Source organism: Chelonia mydas, chromosome 11 (genome assembly GCF_015237465.2).
Source record: "Chelonia mydas isolate rCheMyd1 chromosome 11, rCheMyd1.pri.v2, whole genome shotgun sequence".
Classification (NCBI taxonomy): Eukaryota; Metazoa; Chordata; order Testudines; family Cheloniidae; genus Chelonia; species Chelonia mydas.
The window spans coordinates 64499767-64521968 of NC_051251.2; the positions used below are offsets into that span (position 1 = coordinate 64499767).

Here is a 22202-nt window from a genome sequence, read left to right on the forward strand (position 1 = left end):
GCATATTAGCCTGTGGAACTCATCGTCACTTGATAGCGTGGAGGCTAAATGTTTAGCTAAGGACTCGCCATTTTATATATCTAGAGTGAGTGATTGTTTAAAGGTATATAGACTGTCATGCTTCAGGGTATAAATCAACCATGGACTGATGGGGTTAGGAGAAAATTCCATTGGTGAGTAGGTTATACCATAACTACATCCTTCAAGGTGTTTGCACGTTCTTCTCGATCATCTGGTGCTGACCACTGTCAGAGACAGGACTCTGGGCTAGACAGACTTTGGGTCTGATTCAGTCTGGCAATTCCTATGTTTTTAAATTTACAATGGGAGAAAAAAAGACAAACCAGAGTGAAGTTGGGGGTAGAATGGGGTGTGGGTGGGAGATTTTGGATACCCTGAACCTGAAGATGGGGAACAGGCACCTGTGAGATATCTGTTCAGTTAATATTGTGCTGGACTGGCTTTGTGTGTATGAGCGTGATGTGGCCCTCTAGTGGCTTGCCGGCTGAGGGGATGGGGCTATTAGCTAGGGGAGCTGTCCTTTAGTTCAGAATGGTACTTTTGCTGCTGAAAGAAAAGGGTTTAAATCCCAGCCGCCCAGATGTGCATATATGCTTTATCGAGTAGTTGTCTGCAGGGGACATACAGAGGTAGTCTCTTGTGTGTAAGACAAGGATCTGATGGCTTAGTGTTAGCTGAGCCCATCTCTTCTCCGCCGTCTTCCCTGTAAACACACATGCTCTGGCAGCGGCCATCTCTGGGCACCACATGGCAGACACAGATTCACACATGCTCATCTGTTACCGTAAAGGACTGTGTGTGTCTTATATTTAATCCCAGTGAGTCAATTCCAGAAGAAACAATGAGGAGGGCCAAACAGATCGGCTTCTCAGATAAGCAGATTGGGAAATGCCTTGGAGTGACTGAGGCCCAGACCCGGGAGCTGAGGCTGAAGAAGAACATAAAGCCTTCAGTGAAACAGGTACAGTATGAAGCATGTCTGCTTTGGCAGCACTGCCGTTGGGTTGGGGGTCTGGGGACCTGTGATGATGGAGGAGACATGAGGTTAATAGGCTGGTAGGAACAATATAGGAAAGCAAGCTCCATTGAAGTCAAGAGGAGTTTTGGCATTGACTTTAATGGAGCCAAGATTTTACCTTTCTATCTTATTCTCCCCCAGCTCTTGGTCCTGTTCTGCAGCCCTTAATGCAGCAGCTGGCAACAGTGGAAGGAAAGTGAGAATACACTTCCTTTCTCAGCCCCCAAAGAGAGAGACGCTTCTTTTGAGTGGCCTGGATTGAAACCTTGCTCTATAGCTGCAGTAAAATGCGAAAGGCTGAAAGCACCGCTGCTAACCCACCGCCTTGTGACCCTGAAAAGTATAGCTAGCTTGTTTGCTCTTGGTCGTAACTTTTTAGAGGGAAATGCTTTATTTTAAGTGTCCCATCATTAAGGGTTCGTTTGGTATTCATTGTGATAGCACTGAGCATAATGAGTTCATCTGGTATTCATGACGATGTCATAAGTGCTTCATAGGTGTTCCATTGTCATTTCGCCTTTCGGTTAAGGGATGCTGATACTCAAGTGCTAGCAGCTGGTTTTTGTCCTTAGAAAAAAAATCATTGAATGTTCTTGAAAGTGCTTGGAGGGCCCATCTGTATCCATAGGCCCAATTCCAGATGCCAAATATCCTTTTGCTCCCCAGCTGGTGTTTTCCTTTCTTGTCCTCACCTGGTCTAGGCAAACTTGCCAAGCCTTGCAAATACATTCCGTAATAATAGTAATGAATGGCAGACACTTATATGGTGCTAATAACATACAGTCATATTATTCATTCCTCGCTAGTGTTTGGGCAGCCGATGGGTATTCATGAAAATATTTAATAATCTAGAAAATTTCTTGAGTTTTAGCATGTAAAATTCATCCCGGCAGTGCTTTATTGGTATTCCCTGTTCATTATGCTCCTTGTTTCAGCTATCCATTCTGGTAGCTGTAACAACAGCGCATGACTTATGGATGGTCAACCGTATGCTATGTAGAACGAGAGGGAAACAGTTGATGGAAATAGTTTGTGAACCACCCACAGTCTGAAAATTACTCCTCCAGGCTGTCTGGTGAATATCTACATGCAAAAAATACACTGGAAGAAACTAACCAAGGGAGGGGCTACATTATAACAACTGCTAGTGAATATTTCTACCATCCGTAGTCATGATGATCCTCAAGAACAGAGTGTTTGTGCTCACTGTGGAAGTGAGAGTGACTAATTCTTTCGGAGGCAGCCGGCAGATCAGCAATAAGAACAGAAAAGCACCCAAAGGTCCCTGGTGAACTTGGTGAGGGCAGTTTGAGTACAGTGGAGCCTCAAAGTTGGAGAAGAACTACCAGTGGAGGGTGCGTCAGGATAAGTGGAACTGGAGTCAGTGGGCCGATGTTCTGTGGGGGGCTGTTGTTGATAGGACACCAGTGGAACAGGAAGAGGAGTTAGGCTGGATGCAATGCGCAGGGTTTAATAAAGTGTTCCACTTAACCTGCATTTAGCTTCATTCTGTGCTAATGAAACAGATGGCAGCACAAGATTCACCCATGGAGGAGAAGTAAAGATAGTTAGAAGGAGAGGGGAGTGCAGAGGGACAAGAGGATGGATTTACCATGGAAAATGTCTCTGGACCATGATGCCTTTCCCTAAAGGAGCTTGGCAGCGTGCATGCGTAGGCAGCGTGGGAGGGAAAGCTGGAGTGTGAGAGGGAAACAAAGGAGTCTCATGTGGAGGAGCGGATTGACTTGAAAGCTAGGGACACAAGGGAAGGAGGTCAGACTGTGAAAGAAGGGCATCAGAACTGCTAATTTACCTTCTCTTTCTGCGAGGGAGTGGCTGGAAAGCAGCGAGTGAGTGGCTGGATTGAAATGCAAAATGGGAAACAAAAGAAAAAAAATCTTGCACCTGTTGATTCATAATGTTCCCCCTTTACAGATTGACACGCTGGCAGCAGAATACCCTGCAGTAACGAACTACCTCTACGTCACGTACAACGGGGAGGTAGGTGGTGTCAAATGCTACAGTATAGCTGCAGCATATTCTAATGTCTCTCCTTCTTCCATGGTTAGATTCTCTAGAGACTTTTCAGTTAATTCTCATTTTCTATAGCTGGTAACTGTTTCAGATGGCATTATGCATAGTCCCATTTGAGTAGGGCTGGAACATTCTTCTTCCTAAATATTTACTCGGTGCATTAATTGGAAGGTCCTCTACTGACAGCACGTGAACCCTCTCACTGCAGAATGGGCATAGCGTGCACTCCAAGAGTGACAACTTCCCCACAATGCCCCACCAATGTGCCTCAATCCTTAGACCCTCTGTGGGTGAGTGGATCCATATCTTATTATCCAGGGGCCATTCAATCTTTGGCTTCTCTGCTGAATCTGCCAACCAGGGGGCCATCAGGGTCCTTGTCGCTGGCTGTTTTGTGATGCAGACAACCACTGTTCCCTCTAAGCTGTGCACGTGTGCGTGTGCACACAGATCCTAAACCCTGCGCACACAGCGAAACAGGGCGTGCACAAATATTTGCACTGAAGCACAAAAATGTGCACAGAAGACATTTTTTGTGCACATGGCCTGTCAAAAATTGGCACAGAAGAAATTTTTTGCGCACACGGCCTGTCAAAAATTAGAGAGAACGCTGCAGACAACCCATCCCCGAGAAATTAGGCCCACCAATCCATTGGCCACTGAATATCCTGCATGATGGAAATCTTTATGAAAACTATGGGCTATTCATAGCTACCCTAGCTTTACTCGGTCATGTAACTGTTAGGAAAATAGCAAAGGAAATGTTAGCTCCCTAGTAGTCTGGACTGTGACTGCAATGTGTGGTAAATACTTCCAGAGAAATAGAATACATCAAGTCATTCTGTCAAACTGGCATAACCCTTTCCTCATTAGCTGTCTGTCTTATTTTTCACTTCTACATCTTCCACTGAAGACTTTATCCCCTTGCTCCTCCTCAGGGGATTTTCTCTTCCTCCTTCTCCCTCAAATTTCCTCTTTGTAGCCAACTTCCTTGAGTGAAAGGCCATGCACAGACATAAACCCGGGTCTCTTGTGCTGTAGCATCAAGTGCCAAGCACAGGTGCTCTGGGCTGACCACAGGATAGGAAGGGTCTCTTACTGCTATTTTGTTGTATGGTGCCTTCTGTGGGGCTTCTTCCTGCACTTGTGAGTCACCTTTTCAGGTTGTTAGCAGCAAATCATTATAATTTAAGAAAGAATCCTACACTGAATAATGGGACTGACATTTGTTCTTCCGAAACTGTAGAGATCCACATCAACCATAATACTTAAGGCCAGCAGAATCTGAGGGCCTCGTCCCATTGAGGTATAACTCCACTGACTTGAATGGAGTTTTGCCTGATTTACACTGCAGTAAATGAGATCAGACTCGAGCGCTGGGTGTCTTGCTTTTGGATATGGGCTGAGCATTAGAAATGTTTTGTTCTCATAAACACAGAGTAAGGGCTGCTGGGTATAGCTCCTCATGACTTCTCTCCCTTCTTCCTTAGGAGAATGATGTAAAATTTGATGACCATGGAATGATGGTGTTGGGCTGTGGACCATATCACATAGGTAAATCTGTCCCCCTTCCACACTAAAGCCATCCTGGGAATTCTTGTGGTTCATCTGATACTCTTTTCAATGGTAACAAAACCTGCAAGGACACAGTATATAGCATGTGAATTCCAAATACAGAGCTTGCCTTTTCCATTTGCTTGGGGACTTCATTTCATGCTCTGGAAATAAAAAAGGAGCCTTCTTGTTATTGTTCAGCTGTAACTGGATCATAACACCTATCGATGATTTCCATGGAGATGTTTTTTATTTCTTATTTGCAGCTAACATTAAGGCTCTGGAATTTAGTCTCTTGTATCCAAATTCATTGCTGTTACACCTAGGATAGTTTGAATGCACGTGCGCCAGCTGATAAATCCTTATTTATGCTGATGATAGTATATGGTTGTGTTCAGCCCCTTCTTGTTTGGAGGATTAAGTGTGCTGTTTCAGTAGACCACTGTGATAATAATAGAAAAATACTTGTCTTTTGTAATTCTTTGAGCTGGGCCAATAGCTTGCAGTGAGTAATTTGGTAATTTTCACCACTTCTTCTGTTGATGAATTGTCCCCAAACAGCTTGCAATTATTAACATTTATTCCCTATTCAGAAATATTTGCTGTGCAATGTTTGGTCTATAAGTCATTCACAAGAAGTTTGCTGAAAGCCATCACTATCTGAAATTCAGACTATGTTGATTAGTTTTGTTCGGACATACAAGTCACATGGTATGTTTCAGGTCCCTGATTCGAGAATCATAGCTCTTCAAATCAGGTTTACAATGTGAATATTCAGATGAATGAAATCAGAATTAATTCTCCAGGAGTATTCTCTTTTATTTGCTGTATCTATGAGCATTCCTGTCAGTAAACATATTAGCAGAAAGTAAACACAAAAGGGCTGCAATGTTGTTGAACAATTCAAGCAAATATTTGAGGAAACTATTTTGCAGTATTCACCTAGAACTAGTTATTATTTTGGATAAAGAGCATGGTCCTGACCTTGATCCTCTATGTTTTGTCATTTAGAAAAAAGCATGATCATCTCCAGTAAAAGCAAAGGAAAGCTTAAAGCATGGGGATGCAGGGACTGATTACTTGCACTTCTGAATACCTTTTCCTAGTGCAATGACTGAGGTGGTAGTTTCTTCTTTACTAATCCTTGGAAGGCAGTTTTGTAGTTTCATATGCTGTCTCTCGTAAAATCAAAGAGAAGTTCAGTGAGGTCCATCTAGCTTTCTCCACATTCTTATATTTGCAGGACTAGAACTGGTCAAAAATGGGAAGAGCGTGTCTGTGAAAATTTCAGAATTGTTTCCATTTCTCTTGATTCAAAATGGATCAATCTCCTGTTTCTTTCACAGACATTTCTACAATATTTGAAATTGAAATTTCAAATAAAAACTTTTGTAAAAATCATTAAAAAATGTTCCCCAAACCCACATTTTCTTCTCGATAGCTGGTTTTTAGGTAAACACGAAATGTCGATAATGATTTCAGTACATCTTTGTATCAAAATATTGGGAAACATTTCTCAGAAAATTTTGTGAAAAAACAAAATATTGATAATGCCAACAATTTTACACAGGAGGTTTGTTTTAAAATAAAGGCCATTTTTGATGGGAAAAAGCTTTCTGTTTAGAAACTGTGGACCTGTTCTGTGCAAGATAATTGTGACAACATGCACAAGTCAAGAGTAATTAAAAACGACTAGGTTATATTGTGTATTTTTAAACAGTGCCCCATGCTCCTAAACTTTTGTTTGTCTTGTTGTCATTTTGATAAATATAAGGTGCCAAATTAAGATATGATGTAAACTGGCACAAATACGTTGACTGTCTACTTACACTAGTGTACCTCTTCACGGGTGCTTATCAGTATTACTAATTGGTTGCAGGCCCTCTGCAGCTGGACATGGCAATTCCTGGATGTGCCTGGAATATACTTGCACACATTCTGCAATTTTCCAGGTTTAAATCCAATACATTGAAATGCTGACCACAAATGACATTCATGTCTCAAAATTGGGCTTCCTGTAAATGTAAGGACACTTGAATAATTGAAATTCAATTAAAATGGCTGATGACGTTTCGGTGACCTCTGTTGGAAAGGTCCAGTTCCAATTTGGGGATTTTTTTCTATACTCAACAGCCCACAATGAATGAATGAAACATGCAGTTCACTCAAGATTCTAGCTTGAGAGGAACGTGGAAATTTAATTGTGTGTCCATCAGTGAGTGACCTGTATGTTACTAGATATTGTGGAAAGAGCAATTCTGTGCTGTTTGAATTTCGTACAGAACTTGTAACACAATTATATATAAAATAACCATACATATAGTTAACGATCATGTAACTCAGGTTGAGTTCAAGCTCTTTTTGAATAGATCATAAGCATACCAATCTAACGATGTTCCTTAAATTTGAAGACACATCTTTCTCTGTTTATGATGAGCCACTTACACATTGTAGCTCAGAAATGTATGTAATACTAGCCACTGGACACCACAGGCATGCTTCTTCATTGACCTGCGTCTTATTTAGTCATTAACACCATAGGGCAGAGTTGCTGTAAAACAGGGGTAGGCAAACTACAGCCCAGAGGTCACATCTGGCCCACCAGATGTTTTAATCTGGCCCTCGAGCTCCCACCGGGGAGCGGGGTCAGGGGCTTGTCCTGCTCCACGAGGCTCCTGGAAGCGGTGGCATGTCCCCCCTCCGCCTCCTACACGTAGGGACAGCCAAGGGGCTCTGCACGCTGCCCCCACCCCAAGCGCCGTCCCTGCAGCTCCCATTAGCCAGGAACTGCTGTCAATGGGAGCTGCAGGGACGGTGCCCGTGGACAGGGCAGCGCGCAGAGGCGCCTGGCTGCGCCACCACATAGGAGCTGCAGAGGGAACATGCCGCTGCTTCTGGGAGCTGCTTGAGGTAAGCGCCGCCCGGAGCCGGCACCCCTGACTCCCTTCTGCACCCCAACCCCCTGCCCCAGCCCTGATCCCCCTCCTGCCCTCCAAACCCCTCGGTCCCAGCCTGAAGCACCCTCCTGCACCCACTACCCCTCATCCCCAGCCCCACCCCAGAGCCCACACCCCCAGCCAGAGCCCTCACCCCGCCCTGCACCCCAACCCCCTGCCCCAGCCTGAAGCACCCTCCTGTACCCACTACTCCTCATCCCCAGCCCCACCCCAGAGCCCACACCCCCAGCCAGAGTCCTCACCCCCTCCCAGACCCCAACCCCCAATTTCATGAGCATTCATGGCCCGCCATGCAATTTCCATACCCAGATGTGGGCCTCGGCCCAAAAAGTTTGCCCACCCCTGCTGTAAAATGTTCCCATTCTAATTTGACTACATGAGGTGCAAGCCAATGGAAAATCAGACTTACTGTCTGTTAACTAAACAACATGTAAACTAAAAGTGTTCTGCTCTCTAGACTTGTGCTTTTCACCCTGTGGTCCGTGGACCCCTGGGGGTCTGCAGACTACGTTTAAGATTTCCAAAGGGGTCCGCATCTCCATTAGAAATTTGTCAGGGGTCCACACATGGAAAAAAGGTTGCAAACCACTGAGCTAGGGGGGAAGAAACAAACACACACTCTCCTTATCATTTTGCTTTTTCTTTCAAACAGTATCTTTGTAGATATAAGCTTTTCCTCCTCTTTATAGCACTTCTGTACTTTATGGAATAAATGATAAATCACAACTAATACTGTCCAGTGAAGTTAGGCACCTCCTAGCTTATGCCTCTTGGCTTAAAGGCTCTCCAGACAAAGTGTGTGTATTGGAAAGCAGCAGCAGCTGGCCAGTTAAGACGGACAAGTGTACCTGCATGCATGCTATCAGACAGACATGATGGAGGCCTGTCTTCCCTGAGCAGCTGAGCCAATGCACATGTTATGCTTGAGAACCTATATTTAAGGGCTCGTACCCTTACCATGCAAGGGCAGTTAGATTTCTTGGCCTGACCTGACAAGTGATGTTCTTTTCCTTTAAGCGTGGCTGCCATAAGTGTTTGTCTGTACTCCCTGCTGTTACTGCATCCTTCTCCCTCTTACTCCTCTTGTTCTTCCTCCTGACAGGCAGCAGCGTAGAGTTTGATTGGTGTGCTGTCTCCAGCATCCGCACGCTGCGTCAGCTGGGCTACAAGACCGCTGTGGTGAATTGCAACCCGGAGACAGTGAGCACAGATTTTGATGAGTGTGACAGACTGTACTTCGAGGAGCTGTCATTGGAGAGGATCCTGGACATCTACCAACACGAGGTAAAGGAAAAGAAATCTAAGCAGCAACAACAAAAAGCCCCTAAAGCAGACCAAACCTCTTAACATTCATCTCCCTTGCTGCTTTGGCTGGGGTGCTTTTAGACCCATTTGGCGCACCGTTGCTGTTCCTAGCAGACTGTTCAATAACGCCAAATAAATATTAAGTGATTTTGCAAAGGTGACATATGATGCAATATTTACAAGCAGATTTAATTTGTTGCACAGTCATTTACTGCCCACATTTTTCTGCTTTTGCAGTTCTGAGCCTTAGTTCCTAAATCTGCAAACATTTAGGCACATGCTTAACTTGAAGCATGTGGAACGACTCACATGCTTAAAGCTAAAGTGAACTGAAGTGCTTTCAGGGTCAGACCTTATAGTGAGTGGTTACATGCTGGATGATTTCCAAAGGTGGGGCTGGCGGGTGGCAGGCAGGCAGGCTGTGAGGAAGGAGGTAGGGAATGCAAATGGCAGTTGTGTGTGCAGTGAGAGTTGGGCCAATAATGTAGTGCAGGGGTTCCTAACCGGGGAGTCACAAACATGTGTCGGGAGGTCGCAACCACCCTGCCCTTCCCATATTACTAAATAGAGGGGAGGGAGTCCATTTTGCAGAGGGGTCATGACTAGATGGGGGAGGGATTTGGCGGGATGGAGGTCTGGAAAAGGTCTCAGTCCCAGTATGGAAAAGCTTGAGAGCCACTGGCATAGTGTTTGTATTCCACAGATGTGGACTTCATGGTTGAGATTTTCAAATGAGCCTAGGGGAATTATGCACTGAAGCCTTGTTGAAATTTGGTGGGAGTTGGCTGCCTAACTCCCTTAAGCAACTTTGCAAACCCCAGCCTATGTGATGGCTGTGGTTTATTTTGATATTTTCTGGACTCTCTTTTCAATATGTAACGAGTTGATTCAAATGTTGTTTTGCAAATGGAAGCAGGTTTCTAAGGATATTATTGTAGCTTGGCCATTTTCTGATGGTACATTAAAAACAAGAAAAAAGCCAATCAGACCTATAATGCTGTTTACTTGTTCTTGGAAGCCATTCTCGAAAATGCAATCTGTGTCCATCTTCAGAATGGCTTTTCCTGGCATGGACAGATCCATTTACCTTCTCGCTCCTTTCTACTTCCTATAAAGTGTTGGTAAAAACACAGACAGTAGCTGAAAAGCACAGATTCTGGATAGACTGTTGCAATTGTGATTCCGCTCGTCAGACTGTCAGCCCAGTTCTGCTCACTTGAAAAGTTTGCATGTGGTTCATCTAAATAAGCATCTAAACTCAGTTGCTTAACCAAAACTGAAGCTCTGAACCTTGAGTGTGGGGAAAATTAGTCTGACAGCCTGTCAGAGAAATAATGCTGATGAAACACAGCACATATTAACAGCAGGATCAAAGAGAAGGTAGAGACGGGTAATGAGGGAGAAAATGCTCATTTAAACACAAATAGCTTTGGTAATTAGCAACTAAGGTAAGAAAATGCACATGAAGAGAATAATGGATTTATATTGAAATCTGGTTTATCTGTAAATTCCCCCCAACAGGATAGTTCTTTGTGGGTCTGAATTAATACTTCTTGGTCCAGATTCTGACCCGGGTTACGCTGACAGGTGTAGTGTCTGTCCCTGCATGGTCTGGGACGTTCTGTGGCACCTGGTGTTGAAGCTGGAGTCTGAACCGAAGTATGAGGTGGGGCTGGATGTATTGTGTAAAACTAAGACCGCTTCACTGCTCTGACTTCATTATTTGGTTGTTACTGTATTTCCTTCATTATTCGGTTGTTACCATGTTTACTTCGTCCTAATGAAGTGACTGTAATTAAGTGAAAGAGGGATTAATGGATTTTGGGGAGATGTGAGAAGCAGTTAAAATGGGGTAGGTAAAGGATTTCCTTATTAGACTTATTTCTTTCATGTGTTGAAGTCAGACCCCTAAGGGCACCTCTATAGCGTGATGCTGAAGTATCCAGCTGGGTAACCCTCATTTGCTCTGTATAATTGTCTCTACATATTTTAAATTGCTTGCTGGTTTAGAGTCTACTGTACAGACTTTAGATTGGGTTCCATGCAGTATCAACATGGGCTGTTTGATGTTTGCTAGGGAGATGTTAAAACCATTCAGGTTATTAGGCAAATGTCGGATTATGTTATTGAACATATCCTAACAGTGATGATGATTGATCCTTCGCTCTTAACTAGTGGTTTTCCTCAGTAGACCTCAACATTCTTCACAAAGGAGGACAGAGTCATTAGCCCCATTTTACAGATGGGGAAATCGAGGCACAGAGTGGTGAAGTGCCTTTCCCATCATCTCCCAACAGGGCAGTGACAGACAGTAGAATAGAACTCAGGTCTCCTGTAATGCATAGTTTAACATATACCCCTTGCTACATTATATTATTTTAAAAAGCAATGGGCCAAATGCTTGCAAATGTCCATTAAAGTCAATGCTTGAGGAAAGATTAAATAAAAACGAGAGAGCAATTTTGCAACACTAAACCTAACTGATCCTGCAAATACTCACCCTCGTAGTTAACTTTAAGCACAGGAATAGTCCCATTAACTTCTGCCAGGATCCTGGGCAAAGGTAGGCAGGACTAGTGGCAGAAGCTTGGGAGCCAGGACCTGTAGCCAGGGGTCAGAGCCAGTATCAGCATCAAGAGTCAAGCTGAGGGTCAAGCCGGAGTTTGAGTCAGGAGTCAAGCCAAGGGTCAGAGCTGGAGACAGAGTCAGGGATCAGGCTGAGGGTCAATACCAGCTATCGGGGGCCATGTTGGGGCTTTAGGGGTTCATCAGGAGTCAGAATGCAAGTCAGAGCCCAGGTCAGTACTAGGAGCTTGGAAACAGAGAAGCAGGGCCGTTGTGGTAGCTAGCTAGAGGTCTTCATTGTTGCCTGGACACTTCTATGGTTCTTCTATTGGATCAAGGAGCCAGATCACTCAGTCAGTCAAGGATCACTCAGTCATGTCACAAGAGGGAAAACTTCCCGTGGCATGCAACCTCTGTGGATTGGGGGTCGCATGGAAAGGCCAGGTTACAGCTGCTGCCAGGCAGTAGCGTGGGGAGGTTGGTTGCCTGGTAGCTCTGCAGCCTGGGTTTAAGTCCTGCCAATCCTTATAGTCTTTGGACACAACTCTGAACTCTGCCACACACACTCGTTCTGTGAAACTAAAGGAGGGGATGAGAGTGAGAGAGCGCTGTAGGCCGAACGGAATGTCAACATTGCAGCCACAGGGCAGTGAAGCTGTGGCAGTGTGCACTTCAGCGTGTGCCAGCCTTGCGAGTTCCAGCTGGGCTTGTCCAGGTGCTGGAGTCTGTCCAAGTGCTTCGCTGCTCCCGTCCCCGAGCAAGCTAGATTAAAGCTAGCTCCGATATGTCTCCAGGACCGGCAGTCACACCCCACGACTGCCATGGAGACATACCCTAACAGTTACCGTTTGGAGTACTGTAATTTACCATGAACGTGTGGGATTTTCTATTGAAAATTTAGGTGGCAGACAGTGATTTTTTTAAAAAAAATTCCTGTTGCCAGATTTATTGGTTCTTGTTCCCAGCAGAGCTGCTACTTCTTTTTAATACCTGGCTGTTTAAGGGTCTCTTCCTATCCTTTATCAAGCTCCCAGGATTATTCCAAAGCAATTCACAGAACTAAAGGAGGCTCTCTGGTATAATTTTAATGGTCTAAATTTGTTTTCAAGCTCTGTGAAAAAGAAATCCCAACTCTGTTACTAATGGCGTAAAAACAAGGGGGAAACGAAAAGAGAGATTTTATTATAAACGGGATAAAATCTTCATGAAATTATGGAATGACCACGTACCTTTAAAATAAGTGCTATCCAAGTTGTTATTCGGTTCACTTTAGAATTAAAATATCACTGATGATAAATTGGTATGTAACAAAGCCCATTGTCCTTCACGTGTGTTGGTCTGCAGTACAGTGTTATTCTTAGCAGGTCAGTGCAATATTCTTTTAGTAAGCATAGCCCTTGTAAAATACAACAGTGTTCTCAGTGGCTTATCACTGAGGGTTAACTCGCAGCCCATGCGTCTTCTGGGGGTGGAACTCCTATGACCTCTGTTGTCTGCTTGGGCAGCCCATCTTCTCCAGCGCTCCTGGGGTTGGAGTCCAAGATACCATCCCCAATATGTAATATTGCAATGTTGTGTTTTTATAGATGAGATGTATATGCCAGTCCACTAGCCGCAAATGGAGATATGCTGAGTGAGAGCATATCTACATGAGCACTTAGGCAAGGCAAGCTGTGGTGTAAATCTACTGTGCTCCAGCACGCCACGTACTAAGTGTGCGTATGGACCCTGCTGATGCCCTCTATCTCAGTGCCCACCGGGAAACTTTTAGTGCGCATCAGCAGAGTCCCCACGGACACCTAGCGCGCGGCATGCTGAAGTGCTGTAGATTTATAGCCCAGCTTGCTGCATAGTACATGCTGGTGTAGGCATGGCCTGAGGCTGTTATACAGAGAGACAGAAAAGAAGCAAAAGCGAGAATGTTTGATGGAAGGCTGGATGTTAAAACAAATTTAGGATTAATGAACATGTGTTTTGATCATGCAGTGTAAGCATGGTTTGGCTGGGCGATGAAAAGGGGAAATATCGATCCAGTGCCATAGGGTGATGGTAAGGAACTGCTGGGAAGCTGGAGGTGCTCTCTTTTGGATGAGACATATAATCAAGGGCCTTATCACTGCTGGACATTACACATCCCGTGGGACTTTTCATAAGCGTGGGGGTGATCAGCTCCAGTGGCTTGGCGAAACCTCAAGTTAGATAATTACATCCTTTCAACCTAACTCTCCCTTCAGCTGGGTTTCGCGCCATCTTAAATTTGCATGTATTGGTTTCAAAAGCCTTTGATCCTAGAAATGGCTGCATGTCAGAAATGGATGACATGATCTCTGTGTATAGTTTGTATATTTCTGCACGTGGATTGTAAAAAGCTCTCCTGCCCTTTGAGTTGAAAGGTGCTGTGTAAAGGTGCTATATAATGAATCTATATTAGAGGAGGAAATAACCACATTGCAATTAAACAAATATAAGCAGGGTTTGTATTATTAAAATTCCCCTGGCATTTTATTGCCTATTTGTTTTCAGAGTCCCTTCCACACTGGGCATACAAGGCTTCAATCCTCTTTTCCTTTAAATCCCTCATTAAAACGTAGCTCTTCAGCAAAGCCCGTCAGCGCTCACTCATGTCAGTAAAAATCCACTCGTCAATTAAAACAGATGTGATACTCTCAAAGACAGAGCCAACCTCCGGATCATCCCATGTCTTGTGTGTGTGATTGGTTCTCTCTGTCTGATAGAGGGGGTCAAATATTGCAAAATAGTGTTTGCAAATGCTCACTCGATTCTAAACACTTGTGAATTCAGCCATATTTTGGGCCTGAGTCTCCTTAATGCTGAGCCTCTTTACAAAACTCTGGCAGTGTAAACAGCTTTAAGTTAGGCCTACATTCACTAATAATTTGTGAATGGGGGGAAAAAGGCTAAATTTATCCGAATAATTGAATCGCATCAGATCATTTGATTGATTCCACTGTCTAGTTAGATAGAATGTATTATCATCTGTGTTGTCAAGCAATGAGCATGCTGCTAGCACTTATAAGAGAGGCTAGATCCCTGCTGCTCAACCTGCAGCCAGCGGCCACTTGCGGCCCAGTCCTCACCCAGCTGCGGCCCAATCCGCACCCAGCTGCGGCCCTGTGACATCCTCAGGGCCATAACTAGGGCAGGGCGGGAGGGGCACCTGTCTCAGATGCAGAGCTGGTGGGTGGGTGTGTGCAAAAATGGGGTGGTGCCTGATTGGGCCCAGCGGCATCAGCCTCCGCAGCAGGATCCGGCCCAGCAGCATCGGCAGGAGGCCAGGGTGCTCAGTGCCCTCCCACCCTGCAAGATCGCGGATCCTGTGCCCCCGGCTTGAGCAGGCTCCCCGGCACTAGGACCGCAGCAGCTATGTGCAGCTGCGGTAGAAGAGCAGCGGGCGTGGGGGGGATATGGAGAGGGGGTAGGGCCGTGACGGGCCCGGAGAGAGAGGTTCAGGGGCCTTCACCTCGACTCCTGCGTGACGTTCTGGTCTCCCTGTCTCAGAAAAGATATATCAGAAGTGGAAAAGATACAGAGAAAGGCAACAAAAATCATTAGGGGTACGAAACGGCTTCCATATGGGGAGAGGTCAAATAGACTGTTCAGCATAGAAAAGAGACAACGAAGGGGGGTATGAGAGAGCTCTATAAAATCGTGAACGATGTGGAGGAAAGTGAATAGAGAAGTGTGATTGACTCGTTCACATAACATAAGAACTAGGGGTCACCCAATGGAAGTAATAGGCAGCAGGTTTAAAACACACACAAGGAAGTATTTCTTCACACAACACACAGTGAACCTGTGCCTTGACCTGCTAACACATCTGAAAGCTACGAACCATCTTGTCTTCACTAGGATTTGAACTCATGTTAGCAAGAGGCACTCTGAATCGTAGTTTGCTTCCTGGGGTGCTCCTGGATCAGCCAGGATATGCACAGCCCCTTGCGCAGGCAGATTGTAAAGTAACCTCTTAATGGACTTTAAATATCAACAACAGGTAACAAATGGTTAAATGGCTTTATCTGTGACCACCCTTTCCCTCTCTCTGCCCTCAGGAATGTGCTGGCTGCATTATCTCTGTCGGAGGGCAAATCCCCAATAACCTGGCAGTGCCATTGTACAAGAATGGAGTTAAGATCATGGGCACTAACCCTATGCAGATTGACCGAGCAGAAGACCGCTCCGTATTCTCAGCTGTTCTGGATGAGCTGAATGTGGCTCAGGCACCCTGGAAGGCCGTTAGCACTTTGGTACGTTGGGGTGGAGAGAATGCAAGGGACGGGTTTTTTAGGGCTTTCTCCTCGAGTGGCATAGCTTACAGGTTACTTTCGAGTGCTTTAGCAGTCATTGCATCTGGGTTCAGTAAGCACCATACAGCCAGGATTTGTGAACTGCTTCACTCCCACTTTCTGCTGTGCAGTTGGATGAATTCTTATACTGCAGCCCTGGTCTTCTGGTCTGGCCAAGCAGTGCCCCATGGAAGATGGGAGGATGTTGTTGGAGATGAGAGGGGAAGGTGACTTTAAACCACCTTTATATGTCCCTGATCCTGAGGCTCTGGCATGAATTAGAGCTACCACAGGGCTTCTCTGACTTACCCTGAGCTGTCTATGCCCCCCCAGAATGTTGTTATAGCGACTGAGGATTGCCAGAGAGTAGGGACTTCTCAACAATGCCCCTTTTCCCTGGACAAACTCTCTTCACTGAGAGCTGGAGGGGTGACATAGCAGATGCTATGGCAGCTCCAAAGCATTTAAGGATTGCTGCATCGCTGGAGCAACATGAAGAATCCAAAGCAGAGCAGAGGATCCAGCCCTGTAGTTTATCTGGATGGCTTCTTCCCAGCCTACGGTGGGATGCAATCAGATTTTCTCACAATCGTGTATCTGAGTTAGATTGGGAAGATCTGAAGAAGTAGAACCAAAGAACAGCAATTCAGTGCAGGCTGTAGATTCATATCTGAGTTTTTACTATTTGCCATTGCAAGTATTTTTCTTTTTTTTTTTTTTTAATATTCACAGTATGTTTTTTCCCCTCCAACCCTTTAGAAAGATGCTGTTGAATTTGCAAACTCCGTGGGCTACCCATGTTTGCTGAGACCGTCTTATGTTTTGAGGTAAAGCTTGTCTGACAGTGCAAATCAAGTTGCATGTGCTATCCGCAAATCCTCTTTGAGAAAGGTGAGAGGTAGGCTACCATTCCAGGAGACAGACAGAAACCACTGTGCTGAGAGCAGACATCATAGAGCTTTTAGGCTTAACAAGTAGAGAACCTGCTAGGATGACAAAAGTATCCAAAAAAACACTAAACCCTTTGGGCACGGATCAGAGGCAGGACACGGTCCTAATAACATCAGTTTGCTTTAATACTTTTCTTTATGCCTGGGGGCCAAAAGCAAGAGTCATCTGTGATATTCCATCTGATATTCCTATGGATCCTTTGGAGCAGTCTGTGGGGTCTATCCGTATGGTGGAGGAAAAAGTGGTTTGGCATCTGGAAAAGGGGAAGGGAACACGTATCCTGCCAGAAATGACAGCCTATCGTTGTATACTATCAGCACCTCTGGGATGCAGCTTCTTGCTTGCAAAAGCTCATTTGTGCATGGTCATGTTTTATGTCCCTTGGTGGCTGCTTGTCTCTAAATAGATATTTTACAAAACCAAGTGTTTCCAAGAGCGAAACTTTGAAACAAGTTGCGTCAGCGCACATAGAAGTTCTGAGTGACCACTCTTCGGAGATGAATGCTGAAAGGAGCTTCTTCACTCCCGAGTGGATAGAAAAAGAGAAGTAGTTTGCTGGGCACAGTTTGCAAGTCTGAATGGAATGGGAGATGGACTCCTTTTCATAATAAAAAGAGATAAATATCAAGATGAAGGGGCACAATATTCACTTTGAATGGAACAAAAAATCCTTTCTATTTAAAAAAAATGAGATTTCATGTATGCTTATAGAAGTGTCCTTTAGAATTTAATACAGGATGGTCTTTGTATAGAACTTACACCATTCTATCTATAGCTGGGATAGAATTCTCTGGTAAATTCTGTAGAATGGTTAAATCCTACAGAAAGGATGTCATTCTCTGTTAAATTCTCTGGGGTTTTGAGTACATTCTATATATCCTATTGGTTTCATCCCTATCAAATTCAGTAGAACTTTTCCATTAGCGTAGTTGCTAATATAACACTTTTTGGAGTAAATTTACATTTTAGACAAACTTAGGTTGGGTGGGGTGCATACACACGCATGTATCTTTTTGTGTATGCATGTGTATGTGCATGCAGTATACACGCACACGCAACTCGTGTTAATGTAGGGCAATGGATAGACATGGAAAAATTCAATATAGAAAAAATCTACTGGCACATATTGTTGTTCCCTTGATTATATTCCTCAGTTGCTTGATTAAATACAATCAAGGTTCTTAAGATTTGCCAATTGACTTGGAAAACAAAATATTTAACCTTTAGATTACTTCAGTATTTGCCTTATACACAGTGGGCCAGATCCTCAACTGGTTTACATCAGAATAACTCCATTGAAATCCATGAATCTACCCCAGTTACAGCAGCTGAGGATCTAACCCAGTAAGAATAGGAGAAAATAAGACAGTACTGCCGATATTGAGGCATTTTATCTATTTATCTTAGGTATAACTCACAGACTTTTAAGAGCCAGCATTGCAACTCAAATGATAAAGATTTTTTATGAAATAGCCTTAAAACTCAATAAATTTATGGAGGAAATGGTATGATGGGATAACATGGTTTTGGTAATTAAATATTCAAGATACATAGGCCCAATGGCCTGTGATGGGATATTATATGGGGTGGGATCTGAGTTACCCAAGAAAGAATTTTCTGTAGTATCTGGCTGGTGAATCTTGCCCATATGCTCAGGATTTAGCTGATCGCCATATTTGGGGTCGAGAAGGAATTTTCCTCCAGGGCAGATTGGAAGAGGGCCTGGAGGTTTTTCGCCTTCCTCTGTAGCATGGGGCACGGGTCACTTGCTGGAGGATTCTCTGCTCCTTGAAGTCTTTAAACGACAATTTCAGGACTTCAATAGCTCAGACATAGGTGAGAAGTTTTTTGCAGGAGTGGGTGGGTGAAATTCTGTGGCCTGCGTTGTGCAGGAGGTCAGACTAGATGATCATAATGGTCCCTTCTGACCTTAGTATCTATGAATCTATGAATATAAAACGCCTCTTCCCCAAACTTCCTTGAGGATTATATACTAAAGTGAAGGGGAGGCTGAGAATTACTGGGCATGCAACATAGAAAAACCCCAAGCATAACAACTTTACAGTTCTTTAAAGTTTAAGCAATTGTTTGCAAGAGAGGAAAATAACTTCCCCTTTCTTCCAGTCCCCCATCCCTGATACTATGGATGATGAGATTTCAAAGAAAAGGTTTCTCAGATAAGGTATTCATGCCCTGATAAGCATTCGGGGGAAAGACCCAATGAAACAATTCTCAGCAAAGCACAACACATTTTTGGTTCTCTCCTTCTGTCATAAACATCACCATCCTATGCAATTCTGGCTCCATGTGACATTGTGGCAGGCAATCGGTTTAGAAGTATCCCTTTTGATAGTGAACTCATAGCTAACATGCACACATGGAAAAAGATCAGAAGCTAGTGGTGAGCTGAGGTGAGAGAGGCTTGGTCCTGAATGGCAAGCAGTTGCTGAATAGGCATCTCCTAGAACATAAAAAGAGTTTTGCAAACCCTTGAAAACATTGTATCAGAAAGGGGATCTTTGGGGAGGGTTATGCTATACAACCACACTTCTTTTTTGATTCTTCACTCAAGCACTGGTTTTCTTCCAGTGTTTTCTTGAGGTCACTCGGCTTGTTGGGTAAGTACAATAGAGATTTGCTTTGGAGACCAACTCCTCCTTTCAGCCAGCCAAAAAGGGGAGCAAGTGGTTTGAGTCAGGGCTATGCTTGGATAGTCTGTAAGAGTCAGGTATTCTGAGAGCGAGCACTCTGATGTCTAGCTTGCTTGGCTGCTTTGAAACACAAAGGAAGCTGACCTGTTCCGTTTTATTTGATCTCCTTTCTCTCAGCGGGTCTGCAATGAACGTGGTATTCACAGAAGAAGAGATGAAGAAGTTTTTAGCAGAAGCCACCAGAGTCTCCCAGGTATCAGCCTTTGCCCTCTCTGTGCCTTTACATCTCTTTTCATTCATTATGCTCATTTCATTTGTACTTCCTTCTTCCCTGTCTCTTTCCATGAAACCTCTTCCCAGCTGTTTGCTTTCTCCTTTGCGGATGAGACAATTTAAACATAGTTGATGGCACTTGCCCCTTCGCTCTCTTCCCTAAGGGGCAAATTCTGATCATCCATAGACTGAATAGTAACTTACTTTGCCAGCAGCCTCACTGATGTCCATGAGGCCGCCCGTGGACTTTGGTGCTACTCCACGTGAATAGGGATCTGCCCCTTATGGAGGTTGGGCACCAAGGCCAAGTACAAAAAGCCATTTATGGTTGTTGCATAAGGAGCCATTATTTAGAGGCTTGCCTTTGTTATATGCTGAGCATAATATATTGGGGCTGGTACCTCTCCGGCTATCCCATCCAAGGTAGCTATTAGTGAGAGATCTTATCTTTTTCTTTTAAATATCTAAATCCTGTCACTTGGCGTCTGTGCACAACTTGGATTTTAAACTGACATCTCATCTACTATTGATTTTTTTTTCACTCCATTCATTGAAATGCATAAAACTTTGTAAAGTTTCATGGTGACATTTAACATCTTCCCATCTCATGTTGTGTATTCTTTTCTTGTGGCACAAGGCAAGTGCTGCTCTCTGCTTAATATATTTATCCTTTGGGATCATCGATCCATGTAGCTTACAATGCAGAAGATGAAAGCTGTTTTTTCGTTTTAAATGCTTTCAAAAATTAGTTTGGGGTAATTATTTTTTAATACAGGGAAGAGTTTGATCTCATGTTTATGAAATTTAGGGGGAGCAGAAAAGTGAAATGGGCATTATTTCCAAGAGGAATGAGCAGCATACAGCAGGATCTAGCAAACAAAATCCAAGAACTCTGCTTGTTCTGCTCAATTATTTGTTCTGTTGAGTTTCTGCATGCCTGATGTCGGCGTTAATATACAATAGATATTTGGGAGGTTGAGTAAGGGGAAGGATAGGAACATTAAACAACTGTGAAGTATCCAAAGTTCGTCACTGTATGGTAGTCCGCCCTATTAACAGTCTCTAGGTTTGGTCCTGACTTTTCCTATGTTACTATGAGTTATTTCCTCTTTCATGTGTGGCCTCTGATCTGAGCAAACCTGCCATGCAATAAACACTTACATCACAAATAGCTGGGGGTAAAAAAAAAAATCTGGCAGTAACTCTTCAGTGACGCAGGATTCTGGCACAGACAAAGCTCATGAAGGTTTGACAAAGTTAGATATTTTTAAGAGTGATGGGGGTTAGGCCTCCAGCAAGGTGAGATGAGTAAAGTGATAAGACATTGCTGGAGTTAATACCTTTAAAGAAGAAGAGAAGTCAAAACAATAATACATAAGAATACATAGTACATTTTCATCTGTAGATCTCAAATCACCTTACAAAGCAGGGTGAATATGACTAGCTCCTTTAGACAAACAAGAAATTAAGGGCCAGCTATTCTGAAGAGCTAAGGGCCAGCACCCACAGCTGGAGACAGATTTTCAACATACCAAGCACCTTTGAGAATGGAGCTGAAAGCCCAGCTTTTTAAAGGTATTTAGACATTTGCTGTGCTGAGCTTCGTAACACCTAACTTATTTAGGAGCCAAAATTTCATTTTCAAAAGAGAAGATTTAGGGAATTAGGAGCCACAATTTCATTGGCGATCAATGGGGCTCTGACACTTCGCACCCGCAGAGGATCTGCTCCTTAGTACACAGAGATTCTTCTGGGAGCTGGGGCTGAAGAATCTTGGCAGTACTTATTGTATTATATTCATGGGGACAAGGGTGGGGGTTCTTATGCAGTCCCCTGTGGTTGTGATTGAGAGGTATCCCTGTGCAAATGGTACAGTGGTAGTCACTGCTAGTTGGGCTATTGTGATGTATCTCCAGTGTTTGAGCCCTGTGGCCCTCATCCTGCAAAGACTTAGGCTATCCCTACACTGGAAACTTTGAGTGGTATAATAACGTCCCTGAGGGTCTTATTTCATCTGCACTAGAAGGGTTTGTTTGTTTAGCTAGACCAGCAAAGCCTTTCTGGCATAGACAAGGACGCGCATGATTTACTTCACACACTAGGAGTTGTCCTGTTATAGTCAGTGGGACTGCTTAACATTAAGTTAAGCATGTGCATACGTTTTTGCAGGCTAGGATTTTTGTATGGGTTATGTGGCTTTTTTTTTTAACCAACTCACACTATCCAGCGAAGCCTTTCCAAAGAGGTACAGGGCCAGCCAGCATCACAGCTTGTTCTGATGTTTATCCACATCACTTTCCTTGCGGTTTTTACTTCTTGCATCAGTTTTTCCATAGAAGAGCCTCATCGGGCACTTCGTGTATCAGTAAAGTTCTACGAGTAAATTTCCATCCTCCTCAGAAGCAGTGAGGGGAACTGGAATAAAGTAGGATCCTGGGCACACTTGGAAGTGCTGATGACAAATTACATCAAGTCCAAAAGCCACGCGATACAATCTTCTAAATTTATGAAGCACTGTAGCTGGTGGCATTGTCCTTTCCTGGGAATTTACTTTCGCTCCAATAAATAT

The 22202-nt window shown here is 44.0% G+C and overlaps 1 protein-coding gene across 3 annotated transcripts in view; it reads left to right on the plus strand.

Moving 5' to 3' along the window:
* Positions 1–22202, plus strand: part of CPS1 (carbamoyl-phosphate synthase 1) — a 130108-nt gene that overhangs the window by 81203 nt on the left and 26703 nt on the right. For all 3 annotated transcript variants that reach the window (XM_043525745.1, XM_037913020.2, XM_043525746.1), the window contains 7 exons: positions 841–982; positions 2975–3040; positions 4564–4627; positions 8687–8868; positions 15525–15719; positions 16518–16585; positions 19538–19613. In XM_043525745.1, the coding sequence (XP_043381680.1) occupies positions 841–982; positions 2975–3040; positions 4564–4627; positions 8687–8868; positions 15525–15719; positions 16518–16585; positions 19538–19613 (793 nt within the window). The remainder of the gene's footprint in view (positions 1–840; positions 983–2974; positions 3041–4563; positions 4628–8686; positions 8869–15524; positions 15720–16517; positions 16586–19537; positions 19614–22202) is intronic.